General features: G+C 38.5%; 1 protein-coding gene across 2 annotated transcripts in view; it reads right to left on the reverse strand.

Annotated features, from left to right (window-relative positions):
• LOC127627395 (nectin-3-like protein) overlaps positions 1-17,845 on the reverse strand; it is an 81,059-nt gene that overhangs the window by 37,016 nt on the left and 26,198 nt on the right. For both annotated transcript variants that reach the window (XM_052103731.1, XM_052103730.1), the window contains exons 2-5: positions 16,366-16,716; positions 6,603-6,902; positions 3,712-3,829; positions 2,817-2,968 (exon numbers count right to left, since the gene is read on the reverse strand). In XM_052103731.1, the coding sequence (XP_051959691.1) occupies positions 2,817-2,968; positions 3,712-3,829; positions 6,603-6,902; positions 16,366-16,716 (921 nt within the window). The remainder of the gene's footprint in view (positions 1-2,816; positions 2,969-3,711; positions 3,830-6,602; positions 6,903-16,365; positions 16,717-17,845) is intronic.

Consider the following 17,845-nt stretch of genomic DNA (forward strand, 5'->3'; position numbering starts at 1 on the left):
GTGAGTGTGTATATGTAGGGAAGAATGGCTATGTAGTTGATGTAAACTAAAACCTCCCATTCATTTTTTTGGCAACATTTTTTGATACAAAAAAAGTCTCCAAAATCCTGTCAGCTCTCCCACGATATTCCCATGGTATTCTTGTTACATATGTTAAACCAAATCCATAAAATACAGATTATCTCTGGTTAAGGCTCAAGGACATGCATAATGACAATTTATTTTAATTAATTCAATTTAGCTCAGCAAGTTAAAAGAATGATTTGTTTCAATCAATACACAGTAGAGCTTCTAGCATCAGCATGTCAATGTCCAGAAGATGTCAATGTCGCTGAAGGTCAGGAAAAAATAATTCTTTGCATCTTGCCTTGAGGGGCGTTCACACAGACAGCGATTTGCAGCGACAAAGCAACTGGAAGCCATTCATTACCAATGAGAGTTGGTGATTTGAGGTGACCGATGGCAATGCGACAAACTTGAGCAGAGTTCCGATTTATGTACACAGTGCATCCAAGCCCAAGTCGATTTTCTGATTAAATACTATGCAGCCACAGGGTCTTAAAGATTTTATTTGATCTTGTTTCCTATAACCATACTTTGCTCTTTGTTGATTCAGATAATTGTGGCTGTGCCAAAATGCAATATATGGGCCATATGAAAATGTTAATGTGATAAACTCAGTCCTAATTGACAGATTTTTTTTTTTTTTTTTAACTATCCAAAACAGGTGTAATCCATTGGTATAATATACCTCAACATGTAACATTTAAATCTCAATAAAAGCAGAATTTCAAAAGACAAACACTGAAAAATGTCTGTTGCGTTTGTCTTTATTATGCACACAGCACTTTGATTTTGCAGATTTTCTCTTATAAACCAATAAAAGAACATTTTGGATACCCCCGTTTATAATCTCAATGCTTCTCAAATGCCTTTGAGCTTTCTCTATTTTGCACCCTTAGAAGGTATTAATATAGGGCCGCAATGCAATGTAACAAAATGGGGTCTCGAGACACATTTTTAAAAGTTGGAAAAATGTTAAGTTGTCACCGTCTTAAAAACGAAAAAGAGTCAGCAACTTAGTTTTGGAAAGTGTGTGTGGGAGTGTATATGGCGGTGATTGGTGACCACACTGGTTGCGGTGGGGCAACGAACATGCAGAAGATGTACTGCCTGTCCATGCACACATATCAGTGACCGAACAGAGCAGACAGACCTACTTTCACGCCCACAAACAGTCCACTCCATCTATACGCAACAGCAGCATTAGGCAATCTAGCACAATTATCACCTTTTACCATAAAAAAAAGACACCCTAAAAAATAGAAATAACACAGAAGACAGATCCAAGACAACAATCACGCACACACACACACACGATGCACAGGAACACAGCTTCATGCACGCAAACGTTTAATCTATCTCGGGGGCTAGCATTAAAAAGAAAAAAAGAAATACATAATTAATGGTGGTTGAAAAGAGCTGGTGAATGTTTCATGAATATAGGACATAATTTCATTCAAGGTTGCTTCCGCTCTTTTTTGCTTTGTATAACTGCATGACAGTTTGAGAGAATGGGTGCGTGAGCAAGAGAGAGAGAGAGAGAGAGAGAAAGAAAGAGAGAGAGAGAGAGAAAGAAAGAAAGAAAACGCAAGACATTGGCAGCTCCATCACAGATACAAATTAAACAGCAGGATTCAATATTTAATGTTCACACAAAAGGAATGGGAGATAAACAGCATGACGTGATGGTGGACCCTGCCTCAGAGATCATCTAGATATAAAATTAAACCCATAAAACCCAATAATAACAACCTGTAGAATGCACCAACTATCAAAACTTTAAATGAGACACAGCCAATATTTTATATGGGGGGGCAAGGGCCGATTTTCCCCATGCAGTGATCAGAGCCCCGCTGAGCTTGTGTGGCATGTAAAAAAGGTTCTGTACTGAAAAGGACAAGTTGGGTGGGTTCTAAAGATTTGTGGAGTTTAAAGGAATAGTTAACTCCATAAATATTAGAATTCTGTAATTATTAAATAATAACTGTATATGAGTTTGAAAACACATATTTCTTGATACATTTTTAAGAGTGTACATTCTCCTCTTCCAAATGTTTTTTTTTTTTCAAAGAAACCACAAGCCCCCCCAGTCCAAAACTATATTCAAAGTCTTTTGAAGATATCAAATTTGAGTTATTCACAGATCTTTCCCTTCTGTCGGATTCTAATGCCAACATACTAACACACAAACACAGACTAAAGAACTTCAGTGTTTGAGTGGGTTACAATAAATAGTATATTTGATAGGTAAAGTTTTGTTATTGCCCCACATCGATTTTCTTCAGCTTTTCATGGTACATCATACTTTAACACACTTAAGGAAAATATTGGTAAGATGGACACATTTAACACGTTTAATGAACGGTTCACCAAAAAATTATAATTCTCTCGTCATTTACTCTTCCTTTATGCAATCTCAAATTTGTGCTTCGTATAGCAGAACACAAAGACATTTTGATGGAGATGGTGTTTTTGTCCATACAATACAAGTCAAAGGGGTCCAATATTTTCAAGCTCCAAGAAGGACATAAAGGCTGCATAAAAGGTCATCCATATGACTTGTGTGGCATAATCAATGTCTTCTGAAATGATCGGATTAGTTTTGTGTGAGAATGGACCAAAATGTAACTACCTTTTCACTGTAAATAATAAGTGTGAATTGACAAGAGAATTAGCTTTTTTTTGGGTGAACTACTTCACCTTGAACGAGAACACTGTTAAGAGGAGCATCGCACATTTCATTTCTCACTCACCCTGAACACGTATACTAATATCCCGGCTGTGTAGTCCAATGTCGTTTGCCACCTCACACCTGTAAACCCCCGAGTCGTTTTTTTTCAGGGGCCTCATAAACACCAAAGAGCTATTCAACACCTCTGCTCCATCCGGCATTTCTCCGTCCAACCTAAAACACAAACAAAAAAACGGTTTTATAAAATGGCTGAAATAGTTTTAAATTTAATTTTTTTTTTGTTAGCTGCATAACTTCCATGTGTTACATAATTATGATGGTTTTACAATTTTTGTAAAAAATATTATTTCCAATTTTTTGGAAATAAAAGAATATGTATGAAAGCTCGAATCACAATTAATAAATGTTTTAAGCGCACATGACTGATGTGCAATCTTCCAAATGACAAACATTTTAAATCGATCATAGCTAGATAACAGACTTGCATTTAAGGAGTATAATTTTTGCTACTTTGGGCATCCACTCAAGAAATGACATAGAAAAGGTTCATTTACAAGGTTAAACTGACAGTTCGAAAGACAACAATGGTGTTGTGACATTTACATTTACATTTATGCATTTGGCAGACGCTTTTATCCAAAGCGACTTACAGTGCACTTATTACAGGGACAATCCCCCTGGAGCAACCTGGAGTTAAGTGCCTTGCTCAAGGACACAACAGTGGCATCTTGGTGGTGCTGGGGCTTGAACCCCCGACCTTCTGGTCAGTAACCCTGAGCCTCAACCACTGAGCCACCACTGTCCTCTAATGTCCTCTAAAGCTAATGACCATTTAGTGGTCATTTGCCGTTTGAGAAGAGTTCTGGAATCTAGAAGCCTTGGTAATAAAATACTCTTGAACCTGTTCCAGATACATTGTACAGACAGCACTGAGTTTGTTTATAGTGGTTACACACCTGATCCATCTGAAGTGCTGGGCAGGCGGGTTGGCTTTGGCGTGACACTTCAGCTGTACATTCTCCCTGCCCATATACCAGTCACCGTCATAACCCAGCACCAGGACATCTGGAGCAACTGTGCACACACAAGCACAAAGGGATCATTCCATGAGAAGGGAAGGGCAAGGCAAAGCCTTGTTAATGGGATAGTTCAACCAAAAATGAAAATTGCTTTCAGACCGGAATGCAGTTATTTTTACAGTGGAACACAAAAGGAGAGTTTAAGAATCTTCATGTAGCTCTTTTCCATACAATTACTTTTCTGTAAAGTAAAGCTCCAAAAATGACAAGAAAAAAATAAAACAAAACTAGTCCTAAAACTAGAATATATGACTTGTTCACTATATTCCAAATCTCCATAAAAGACATACGATAGCTTTGTGTGAAATCCAGACAAAAATTTAATTATTCATTGATAATCTTCACTCCATTGATCTGTTAACTCAAGATCAACACTGATGAACCGAATCAACTAGTTATACCGATTTGCTCCTTAAATGTCCAGTTCTTGAGTTATCAGCTCAAATGGAGGACAAGATTAGTGTATAATGACCTTAATCAGTCTGTTCCTTACAAAAAGACTTGAAATATAGCACTTAAGTCAAATGGATTACATTTATGGTACTTTTTTGGTACCATTGTTTGAAAAGGAGGAGTGTTAAACTAGTCCTCTTGTGTCCGACAGAGGAAAAAAAAAAAAAATAAAATAAAATAAAAAAAACAGCACAGGTTTGGAACAACAATATAATTTTTGTGTGAATCCTTCCTTTAAGCTGATGTGTGCATTTGTATATCCACGATAAAATGGTACAACAAAGGATGTCTATAAACACAACATCATTAATACCAATTCATACTGCGAATAAAGCAACATAATTCCTCATTAGGACTTGTGCATCTAACCAGCAAAGTATCAGACCACTTACAAAGAGAAAATAAGCTAACTATTGATCTGTGCTTTTAGAAAAGCTCTTAAGTTATTTAAGTGAAGTGCTGAATTAAGATGTCCCATGCAAAATAGGAATGTAGAAGATGGATAGGGAGATGGAGAGAGCATCGTCCCATGACTGATGTGACCTCGTCCGGTCTATACTCCCAACATCTACTACTTCCTGTGCATGCCCCTAACCATTACATCTATATTTCAAATAGTAGATATCTGCACTCATGCACTCACCACAACAGCAGACACACACATACAGTATGTGCCTTCCCCTCAATGGTACTCTGTATATGCCGGTGTATGTGGAAGGAGGAAACTGTTAAATGGTGTTGATAAATCATTCTGCTGAAACATCAAACCCTTATTCACTATAAGTCCATTAAACCTTAAGGTCTGAATCATAGTAAAAGGGGCCTACTAGCTCTACAATGGCCAGCCTCTCACTCACGAGACGGCTTCAAGACATGTTATGTGGATACTTACCTAACTGGGATGATATGGAAAACAGATGTGAGCTTGCATGTAAATGTGATTGTTTAGATGTGGTACAGTTAATAATAATAAAAAAAATTGCCATGACTTTTATATTTATATATGAAAGGGAGAAAGCGTAACACTGAAAATGGCAGCTGTAGGAAGCCCCGCCTTGCAGTTAAAAAGGGCCAATCACCTTTTCATAGAGCCTGTCAGTTTCCTTGAGAATGTGCATTAGCCGGTCAAGTCTGAAAAATAAGAGCTTTTTGCGTGATTTGAACTAGTTAATGATACCATTGTTGACAGATTTAAAATATTATTTCATCAATCTTGAAAAACCAATTTTGCGATTTTAGTGTTGCCCGATTCAAGTAAATAATCGCTGTACTTGTATCAGAATAAAAAGATGTCTTATTTGGCAAGCCCTTTTGATGTTTAATCCAACATGTTGAAATGGATTTACAGAGATTTCTTATTTTGCATTTTTTCTAGTTACAAAAAAAACATCAGGAATGGACATTTACACTAGTAACAATATAATATAATATTATATATAATATATAATTATAGTTATATAGTTATAATATAACTAAATATATAGTTATAATATAACTAAAAAGAAATGCATAGCCAATATGTGAATTACAGATATCAGCAATTGTATTTTAAATAGGAGAGAATGACAAATCACTGTGAAATTCTTCTAATAGAAATGCTATTAGAGATAAAGAATTGTTTTTTTTTTGGTTGAAATAAAAGTTTTTGATAATGAATTCATGTTTCGTTTAAGTGCAAATGTAATTACTAATATCAAAAATTATCACTTTCACAAGTAGTGCCATTCCTGACATCTATCAGCAACAAGTGAAAATTTAATTGTTGATCACTATAATTCATATCTTCCATGTGATTAAATGTTGAAAGGGCTTGCCATATGCCTAGAGGTGTTACAATTATGATCAAACTTGCCTTAAGAGACATTGAAATCTTCATGACAAAGCTACACTTGGCTGTTTGTTGTGCTGGATAAGGCAAATAAAATGGGCTTAGGTGCATGGAATCAAGTGTGCGTACACATTCTGAATAAAAATGCACAAAAAAAAAAAAGTTCAAAACCGGGTTAGCTTTGAACTGATATACACAAGAAAACCTACAGTCCTTTTGGCAAAAGGGACCAAAAATATTGCACTTCACAGATTTTGTCCACTCAAACACTATCTAGTATCAATGTCCATTCCCCCTTTAATCCACCTGCAATAAACCAGCACATTGCAAATAATATTTAACGACTGACACAATATAAATAAAGCCTATTGGCTAAGGAACAAGCTCTTTGATATGTGCCACCCAAACTTCCTGTTTCAATGGGAAAAGCGTAAACACAGTCTAGTAAACTATGCTTGTCTGGCGTTCAAACGTGTCGGATACTCACACAGCACGTTGACAACGTAAGGGATCCTGAAGTCGCTCTGCAGGGCAGGATGTTTTACCACGCATGTTAGCGTGTGACCCTGGGTGTGACGGGTGGGCTTCCAGGTGTAGTGCACCCGGGTCGTTGTGGTGCCATTGGAATCATCCTGCATGTGGGCCTCGGAAGTACCGTAAAGATTCGTCTCCCAGGAGACGTCGGCAGGAGGCCGAGCCCTCTCTGCAATGCAGGTGGCAACCATAGTTTCATTTCCGCCATCGATCAGAGCGGTAGATCCAGCCGAGACATACACCTTTGGTTCCACTGAGCGAGAGAGAGAGAGAGAGAGAAATTATTTTGATGTTAAAGGCCCAGTTGACTTTCTTCATGAAACACAAAAGGAGATGTATAATCTCAGTCACCATTCACTTTCATGGCATGGAAAAAAGATGCAATGATCAAGGTAGAAAGTCATATGAGTCTGGAACATTGCAAGGGTGAGTAAATGACAGAATTTTCATTTTTGGGTGAACTATCACTTTTTAAAATGTACCAAATTTAAACTATTCCTCTTGGTTTCATTGTGCTTTAAATGTGAGGAGACGCACGCATCCCATTACTACAAAAATGTATGAAGATAATGAACAAAGCTAAAAAGGAGATCAATTTAGATGAAAGTACAATGCAAATAAAGCTGATCCCCTTCAGCATTAAGAATCACTCTGGTACCAAAGCCAATAAAATTCATAAACTGATAAGTATGACTCGAAGAATTAGATTTTCTTTGAGGAGAAAAAAAAAAAAAAAAAAAGTGGTAACTACCGGCCATAGGCGGCCTTTGTTTCTCATCAGAAAGCACTAAGTGCTTTTCTAGAGATGATTAAATTATTTGTTTTAATGGCTTATTCAGTTTACATTGTAGCCTTCCATGGAAGGGGCGAAGCTTGTGTGTGCGCGCAAGCCATTATGAATCCCTTCGTGTTCAGGGCTGGAAAGCTGAGCTATGCCGTGGCTGACAGAAATGTAGCATGTGTGGGGCACTTTACCCTATTCGTTCTCCAAACAAGGCCATCAATGGGAGAGGCAAATGAGGAAAAAGTTGCAGTCCCAAAAAAGTATGTATGTAGGGCTGTCGATACAATCATAAAAATTATATATTGTGATTTTTAGGGGTTCAAGCGCTTGGCGCTGAAACCCTATTGTAATTAAGATTTTTATTATTGATCAAAACTGATCGGGCAGAGCAAATCTTAAGGACTAAAGACTTGAGACTTGGTCAGATGGTAGTATTGCTCAGTACTCGGAAACACTGACTCGGCCAAATCGGTCAATAGGGGGCGCTACAGCAAACAAAAAAAAGCTAAATTGCTCATAACTCCTAGACAGTTTGTCGTTCCGCCATCTTGGATTTTTCATAAAACCTACTCTTGCGAACTAGTCCTAGGTTTTTCGTCCGATCGGGACCAAACCAGTGGCAAATGATTCTATGGAGTCTTAATATCAAAAAAAGTTTGAACTTTCGACTCGAGCTAGCTACGGTTTTTATTATAGATATTTTAACCAAACACATGAGATCAATCTGAGGTCAGAGTAAATACACTGCGGAATTTGGCCACTTAGTGGCGCTATAAAAAGGAAAAAAAACAAAAACATGAACAGCTCCAACTACACAACCGTTAGTCTACTTGAGTTGAAAATTGGCATGCAGTGTCTTTGTCCAAGGTGCCATGACTGTCAAATAGTTTTCAATTTATTGAAAAAACATGACGCCATCAGCCAATGAAGTTTGAGCACCTATTAGGCAAGGTTAACGGAGGTCGATCGGCACAAAACTCTGCGGGCCTGTTCGAATCCTGGCCCAAGAGGTCTGTGAGAAATTTGAAAGAAATCAGCCAATGGATGGCAGTAAAGAGTTTTACGTCTCTGTAATCACGTGTTTCACACAATGGCTGTGTCTCAATTCAAAGGCTGCATCCTTCGAAGGCATGGCCTTTGAAGTCAGAGTCCTTCGAAGGCCGCAAAGGTCAGACTGAGCATTGTAAATTGGGACAGTCTAGCCTGAGGACTGTTCTTGTCACCTAACAACTGTGACAGCTGCCGAGTGACTAACATTTGAACTGGACTTAATTGAAAGTTATATTAAACTGTCTGAAAACAAAACAGGTTTCACAAACGGTCTAAATATTTTCACCATGGTCCATTTCTCGCATCTTCGTAAGATACAAGTCAACATTTGAACCACTTTAAATTATAAATTTTATTTTTTTACATTTGTACCACTAGATATTTGAGTAAGTTGAAACCCAACACTTAAGTGTAATTCGGCAATTTCTCAATCCATCGGTTGTATCCTTCATTTCATGGGAAACGAAGGACTCATTTGGAGGCCACATTTGAAGGAGCATTCGAATTGGGACAGCCTGTCGCGCAGCAATCGGCCTTCGAATGAGACCTTTGAAGGATGCAGCCTCTGAATTGGGATGCAGCTATAATTCATATAATTTGTTAAATCTCCTCATTCTGAACAGCTTTGCCTCAAGAACCCCTGCTGTCATTCAATCGTTCATTAAGTATTACTTTTATGAACTAGTCCTAGGTTTTTCGCTCAACTTCAATAAAATCAATGCAGTCAATTCTCTGGACTCTCTAGGTCAATAATTATATTAAAACAAAAATACAAATATTTGTTGACTTTTATAGAGATGTGACCATAGGTGGCATTATGAGCTTTAAAAACCATGTATTTCCTTAGTAAATTGCCTGTAAATGGTCTTATTCCATCTATAATCTAGGTGTTTACATGCTTGCTAAATAAAACATAATACCTTTTTACGAATGTGCTTAAAGGCCTTAAACCACTTGAACCCTGCAAATTGCTTCTCGCGGCTATATTTTCTCATTAAATTTCATTGATACTTCCCATCCTTGTTAAAAAAAAAAAAAAAAACAACATTCAGGGATGCAAACTCATGAGGTGAAAAAGGTGAGAAACTCATAGCTGGTGTTCTAGATATATTTTTAGTTGTTTCTAAAGCTTTTTTGTTGCATTCAAAGCTTAATTTTAAGCTTAAAAGTAACACTTCAAGTGATTTTAATAAGGAGAATGTAGAACATTTTACAAAACAATTTGGGCAGTGGTGACTAGTGGAAAGGCGAGTAGTTTGCACCCCTGATTATTAATGGGTGCATCCAATTTCCTAAGCTTCTTGTAGTCTGTGATGAGCAGGCATTTGGTAAAACATTAAATTGTGGTATTCGTGAAAGGAAAAGCTCACCCAAAAATGACAATTCTGTGGCCATTCACTCACACCAATCTAAATCTTATGGGCTTTTGTATCCTTAAAGTGTGAAAGCTTCAGCTCCCATTCATTTTAAATTGCATGTAAGAGAGAAACCAGACCATTCTTAATTTCTCCTTTTAAGTTTCACTGAAAGAAGTTGTATGGGTTTGCGATGACATCAAGTTGAGTAAACAATCAGAATTTTGTTGTGAATGTGAATGATCCCTTTACAATTAAGGTGTGTAGTTGTCTCAGGCCCCTTGAATTTGTGACTGCCCTGTACAGACTGATTTCACTAACCTTTGTTTCTCACTCTCTCTCTCATAGGTTTTCTGTCTCTACCTATCTTGCAAAATATTAACATTGGCAGCTGACCTTCAGAGAAAACAGTAGCAGCTATGGTCTTCGCAACTTGCATGTAGTGTGTGAGTGACATATCATGTGTCTGGAGTGTACAGTATGCATGTGCTCCACGCCCATGTGACTGTGCTTGATTGTGTGTGCGCGCCAACTCTCATCTGTCCTTTTAAACAACAAATTCAGCAAGACCTTGAATCGACATCCTTGACCCTAAAGGGCAGGGGATCCCAAATGCACAGAGCACTGATCAAATTATAACTAGAGGTGGGTAGTAACGAGTTACATTTACTTGAAAAGTACAATTTTCCCCAAAACGTTACTCAAGTAGGTCTAAAAGTGGGTACTTTTTAATCTCAATCAAGTAAATTTCGAATGCTTTTTTTAAACACTTCTTTACAATGTGCAGCATTACTGTCGTTACATTACTTAATTTGAATTAATGTGTAATTTATTGAGAGATTATTGAATGGAACTTTTACGAGAGCAGAAGGTCACAGCTGCACGTGATGAGACATTACATTATGTACATTATGACTTCACAAAGTCATCAGTCCAGCAGCATCAAACTCTTCAAAGTGAAACACTTTCTTCGCTCCACACAGTGAAGAAAAAAAAAAATTAAAAATAAAAAAAATAAAAAATAGCTTCGTCATGCAATGCTTTAATTTAACACAAAGACAAGCTGATATTTCAAGATTAAAGACACAGCTCCAACTTCAGCCACCACACTGAGGTACATTTTGGCTCTAATTCTAAAGCGGGCTTTTCTGTGTAATGAGATGGTTATTTTCAGGGTGATTCTGTAACTGGGCTCTAATGACATCAGTTTTAAGTGTACATTTTTAAATTAGTGCACCAATATATCAGTGTGCTTTGCCCCGCATATCATAAGCAGTATTTATGCTTTTAATCCATGCCCTCGCGGGGGTACTGGAAACCATTGCAGCTACATCAGGCGGATTAACTGAATAAATCCATAAACATCCAAGTTAAATCACTGCCATTCGCATGATCGACAACTGGATCACGAACAGAGCATTTCTGTGCGTGCACAGCGAGGTGCGCGTGCGTGTGAGATTTGCGGGCATGAGGTGATCGTGGCGACAAGAGTGGCTGTGTCCGCTATCGTGAACTCATTCGATATTTCCTATATAGTAAATGGCAGTTAGTGCACTAAATCTCAGCAGTAAGTGAACGAAATGAGTGAATTTGGACGTGAGTGTCGGAGATCTGGGGCAGAAACGTCATATGAAATTTGAAAATACTTTGGCCTCATTATTTATTCTTATTAAATAATATATGAATACAATAAATCTTCATTCTGTTTGTAATTTTTAATATATGTGTTAATATTAAGAGTAAACACATTTGATCAAATAAATAGTACATTTTAAAATGTATCTGTATGTTTTGTCTCTCTATATGTTATAATCCAGTAATGATTTGTCAAAACGTAAATTTACTACATTCAGCATGAAATAAAACATTGCAGGAGTGAAGGAAGCAGTAAACTCCTAGCTCGTACGTCTTCCCCGTGTTGGATTGTGGGAAATTAACCGTCACTGAGTGTACTTTTAAAAGTACACTTGAAATTAGAGTGCATTGTGGGTAAGAATGAGTGAACAAAATTAGGGAATGAGTGGCTCACTCCGAATTCAGACACTTCTACAAAATATTGGATAAGGGGCGGTTTCAGATACCACGAGGGTTCCACGATCAGGGTTGGTGCCCTACGTAGGTTGTGTACTCTGCATTTAGAGAGCGGCGGTACTGCTGTACAGAACTAACGATCTAAATACTTGCGACACTGTGGATTCTTATTTCAGTGTAGTTACATTTTTCAGAGGACTTTAAAAGCTACAATAGCAAAAGGCGGCATTATATTTCAGCATTATATATAATGTCCTTGTGGGACATTTTCATGTTTTCACTGTAATAATTACTAGAAATGTTTCCAAACCTCACTTGTTATTGACAAATTAATCCAGATCTGACAAGAGCCCTTAAAGGGATAGTTCACCCAAAAATTTCAATTCTCATTATTTACTCACCCTCATGCAACCCCAGATGTGTAGGAATTTTTAATCTGCTGAACCCAAATGAAGATTGTTTAGAAGAATTTCTCAGCTCTGTAGGTCCATGCAATGCAAGTGAATGGGTGGCAACATTTTAAAGCTAAACAAACAGACATAAATCAGCATAAAAGTAATCCATAAGACTCCAGTGGTATAATCCATGTCTTCAGAAGCGATGTGATAGGTGTGGATGAGAAACAATGAGCTCACCACACACACACACACACACACACACACACACACACACACACACACACACACACACACACACACACACACACACACACACACACACACACACACACACACACACACACACACACACACAAAGTTTAGGCACCCCTGACAACTTCCATGATTTTCATTTATAAATAATTGGGTGTTTGGATCAGCAATTTCATTTTGATCTATCAAATAACTGACACTGTAATATTTCAGTAGTGAAATGAGGTTTATTGGATGAACAGAAAATGTGCAAAATGCATCAAAACAAAATTAGACAGGTGCATAAATTTGGGTACCCCAACAGAAATATCACATCAATATTTAGTTGAGCCTCCTTTAGCAGAAATAACAGCCTCTAGACGCTTACTATAGTCTGTAATGGGTGTCTGGATTCTGGATGAAGGCATTTTGGACCATTCCTCCTTGCAAAACATTTTGATGGTTGAGCATGGACAAACCGCTTCAAATCACCCCACAGATTTTCAATGATATTCAGGTCTGATGAATGGGATGGCCATTCCAGAACATTGTACTTGTTCCTCTGCATGAATGCCAGAGTAGATTTTGAGCAGTGTTTTGGGTCGTTGTCTTGATGAAATATCCAACCCTGGCGTAACTTCGACTTTGTGACTGATCTGGTGATATTGAGTGGAATCCATGCGACCCTCAACTTTAACAAGATTCCCAGTACCGACACTGGCCACACAGCCCCACAGCATGATGGAACCTCCATAAAATTTGACTGTGGGTAGCAAGTGGCGTGTGTGCAGAAAAGGCTTCTTCCGCATCACTCTCCCGAACAGATTCTCCTTGTGCAAAGTGTGCTGAATTGTTGAACGATGCACAGTGACACCATCTGCAGCAAGATGTAGGTCTTTGGAGGTGGTCTGTGGGCTGTTTTTGACAGTTCTCACCATCCTTCGCCTTTGCCGCTCCGATATTTTACTTGGCCTGCCACTTCTGGCCTTAACCAGAACTGTGCCAGTGGTCTTCCATTTCCTCACTATGTTCCTCACAGTGGACACTGACAGCTTAAATCTCTGCGATAGCTTTTTGTAGCCTTCCCCGAAACCATAATGTTGAACAATCTTTGTTTTCAGGTCATTTGAGATGAGATGTTGCCACTCTTCAGAGGAGAGTGAAAGAGAACAACTTGCAATTGACCACCTTAAATACCTTTTCTCATGATTGGATGCACCAGTCTATGAAGTTCAAGGCTTAATGAGCTCACCAAACCAACTGGGTGTTCCAATTATTCAGTGCTAGGTAGTTACAGGTATTCAAATCAACAAAATGACAAGGGTGCCCAAATTTATGCACCTGTTAGTTTTGATTCATATTGCACATTTTCTGTTAATCCAATGAACCTCATTTCACTACCAAAATATTACAGTGTCCTTCATTTATTTGATAGATCAAAATGAAATTGCTGATCCAAACACCCAATTATTTATAAATGAAAGCCATGGAAATTGTCAGGAACACACACACACACACACACACACACACACACACACACACACACACACTAATAATAATTCTATAATACATGTTCAATGTAATGGAATATAGTGGAGTAAATGTTCATTATGTCATCTGTGAAAGTAACAAGTTACTCACTACTTGAGTACTTCCACTTACTCAAGTAATTATTTATGTTAGTACTTTTACTTCTACTTGAGTAATTATATTTTTGAAGTAATTGTACTTTTACTTGGGAGTACAGTTTTTGGCTAATCTACCCACCTCTGATTTATAACTGTGCGTGTTCACCCTCCCTCATTACACAACCACTTTCCATCCATCTGCCCCCTCCCCTCTCCTTTTATTAAACCTCCTGGTCCTTATTTGGCTCTATTTTGTTAGTGGAGCTTGCTATGGAAAGCATAGGCCTGCTATGCTTTCCATAGCAAGCTCCACTAACAAAATAGAGCAGAAAATTAATATTATTAATACCAAATTATTTAAAAAAAATCTTAAGCCAAAAGTAATAAACTTTGTGCTACGGCCATGAGTGACACCTCAAATTGTGTGGCTTGAGTAGAGGGGTGCCATTACCAAAGCAATCAAACTTGTGATTTTCACCTGGTAGATGACAGGAGGAAAAAAACGAAATCATATATTCAAGTAGGGACCAGAGCAAACCTATATGGACTCCTTTGACTTAGGCCAGTAAGCAACCACCTAGCAAACCACCCATAATATCAACTGCAGAGCAACACGCTGAAAACCACTCAGAATGCCTTTGCAAATCGCATTGCAAAACCATGGCTGCAAAATCTTAGCACAGTGTTGGTGACTTTTGCATGGACAAGTAACACTAATTTGCAATGCGCACGAGTGGTATTATTTAGCACTTTTTGTAGTAAAAGCCCGCCCTTCCCCCAAGCCAAAAGGCAAACTAAAAGATCAAACAACCCTTAATACGGTTGTGTTCATAATAATAAAAAAATTTCTCCAATTGTGCAGCCCAATTCATCTTCCTCCTCTTCATGAATATTCACTCTACATCTCATGTACTACTCCAACCTTCATCTTGTGCTCACCAAGGGAAGAGCAACTCTCCACACACTCACATCATAATACATAATTAATAAACCTAACAGAAGGCCATATGCTTGCAAAGTTCCTCGTTACCTTTTACACCCAGTTCATAACAGCACACCACTTTTATTCAGTATCTGCAAGTTCAGAGAAGATGTGCTCTAGTGGTTCAAAATAATGTTCACTGGAAGATTTCCCAAAACACTGCTTTCATTCCTGCTCTGTGGTTTCTACTAATGTTCTTTCTCTCTCGCACACACAGTGCATACTTGCCCACTTAAACCAATAAGCATTGGGCCATTCACTAGGTATGCACCGATACCAATTTCTCTTCTGATATAGGAAATCTCTGTATCGGCCGATGCCGATCCCAAGCCGATACCAGTGTTTTTGTTTTTTTTGCATAAACAGTTTAGAATCTCTCTACATTATTGTGTGGAACTAATTGAGAGTTCTCTTTAGTTAGAGATTTGTGATTCTTTACGTATTACACATTATTTAAATATAAATGTATAGCTTAAGAAACACTTTATTATTAACTAGTATACTGGATAATGTAGCAGTAAAATTAACAGTAATTCCGGTCTTCAAGTCTTCAGTAGAAAAGAAACCAGTGTTTTATTTTTGCCTTTCTTGTTGTTGTTCGTGAGTAGCGCTCAAATATTGCGCACTGTGTGAAGGCTAAAAATAGATAGTGAATCACCCAGGGCTGCTTGTGCTTATGTGCCAACAGAGCAGCACCACTCACTAACATGCTAGCACTGCACGGGCATACTATAGATTACTATAAAATAGTCAGATGAACAGCCAAATTCCACCTCCAATTTGTGTGAGAGTTCTGTTGGTGTTTACTTCGTGAAAATTAACATCTGACTCTTCATTATCCATCTCACGGAGATCGCACAGTGATACGAGAAGTAGGAATGATGACTCGCAAAACCCATATGAGAAGTCTGATATGTCTTAATCCCTGGATGTGCAGTTGTTACCCAGAAATATCAAACCGCTAAACGGCACCAGTGACCAATCAGAATCTAGTATTTCAGAGACCCGTGTAATAATGCAAATAAAAAAATTTAAAAAAAAAGCACGCTACGAATGGCTTACAGTCGTTTCTAAATTTTAAGCTAGTATAGGAGAAATAACTAACAGATTGAATAATTCTCATGTTAATGAAAAATATATATTTTGGTAAATAAAAAATACATTGCAAGCTATTTTTTTACACGAGTCAGCAGAAAAAAACAACAACTGAGCACTGACACACATTCTCATGCACACATACACACAGTCTATTGTTACCTAGCACACTGATGGTGGTGGAGGCTTGAGTGTTACCCAGCGGAAAGGTGGCCACCTTGCAGGTGTACACGCCGATGTCAGCGAAACCCACATCTTCCAGCACAATGGTGGCATCGTGTGCAGAGGGCGAGCGGAAGGACAGGCGTTGCGCATATTCTGGATGGATGGAGATGCCGAACATGGGGTTGAATACAGCCAGTGTCACCCAGCCAGTGGGCAGCTTCCTCTCCCAGGAGCTCTGGGTCAGGCTGAGGTTGGTATCCACCTGCACCCTACAGCTGAGGGTGACGTTCTTGCCCAACACCGCATTTATCTTGGGGGGGACAACAACCTGACTGCCATACGCCATCCCTGAGAGAGAGAGAGAACAAACATTAGTCAGGTCTAAGAGTGTCATGACAGCAAAAATACCACCAGTTTACATTCACAGAAGACATTAGTTTTATTTTACTTAATGCCTTGCCAAGACAGGCATTTTGAAAGAGAAGTGCATTTAACCATTCACACAAACAATTCACTTTACAAATATTTATTTTGGTCATTCTCACTCAAAATCTGTCAAGAAAACATCTTGGACATATTTAACCCCAAATCATTATTAAATGTATAAGTCAAGTCAAGTGGTTTTTATTGTCGTTTCAACCATATACAGTTAGTACAGTACACAGCAAAACGAGACAACGTTCCTCCAGGACCATAGTGCTACATAAAAACAACAAAGGACCACATGAGACAACACAACGAAATAAAATACCTATATAAAAAAACCTATATATACACCTATATAAAGTGCACGCGCAAACATGTGCAAAAAGTACGGGACAGTACAACAAATTACTGACAATGAACAGGACAATAGACAGTGCAGCGCCGACCAGTACTCAGTAGTGCAAAAAGATGACAGTTTCTAAACATGTAAACATAACATACTATGAGATAATCTTCTATGCACATAGCAGTTATTGAGGTAGCAGACAGTTATAAAGTGACAGTTATTAAAGTGCAACTCAGGACACGTGTGTGTCAAACCAGTCTCTGAGTATTGAGGAGTCTGATGGCTTGGGGAAGAAGCTGTTACACAGTCTGGCCGTGAGGGCCCGAATGCTTCGGTACCTCTTGCCAGACGGGAGGAGGGTAAAGAGTTTGTGTGAGGGGTGTGTGGGGTCGTCCACAATGCTGGTTGCTTTGTGGATACAGTGTTTTTTGTAAATGTCTTTGATGGAGGGAAGAGAGACCCCAATGATCTTCTCAGCTGTCCTCACTATCCTCTGCAGGGCTTTGCGGTCCGAAACTGTGCAAGTCCCAAACCAGGCAGTGATGCAGCTGCTCAGGATGCTCTCAATAGTCCCTCTATAGAATGTAGTGAGGATGGGGGTTGGGAGATGTGCTTTCCTCAGCCTTCGAAGAAAGTAGAGACGCTGCTGGGCTTTCTTGGTGATAGAGCTGGTGTTGAGGGACCAGGTGAGGTTCTCCGCCAAGT

This window comes from Xyrauchen texanus, chromosome 34 (assembly GCF_025860055.1).
Source record: "Xyrauchen texanus isolate HMW12.3.18 chromosome 34, RBS_HiC_50CHRs, whole genome shotgun sequence".
NCBI lineage: Eukaryota > Metazoa > Chordata > Actinopteri > Cypriniformes > Catostomidae > Xyrauchen > Xyrauchen texanus.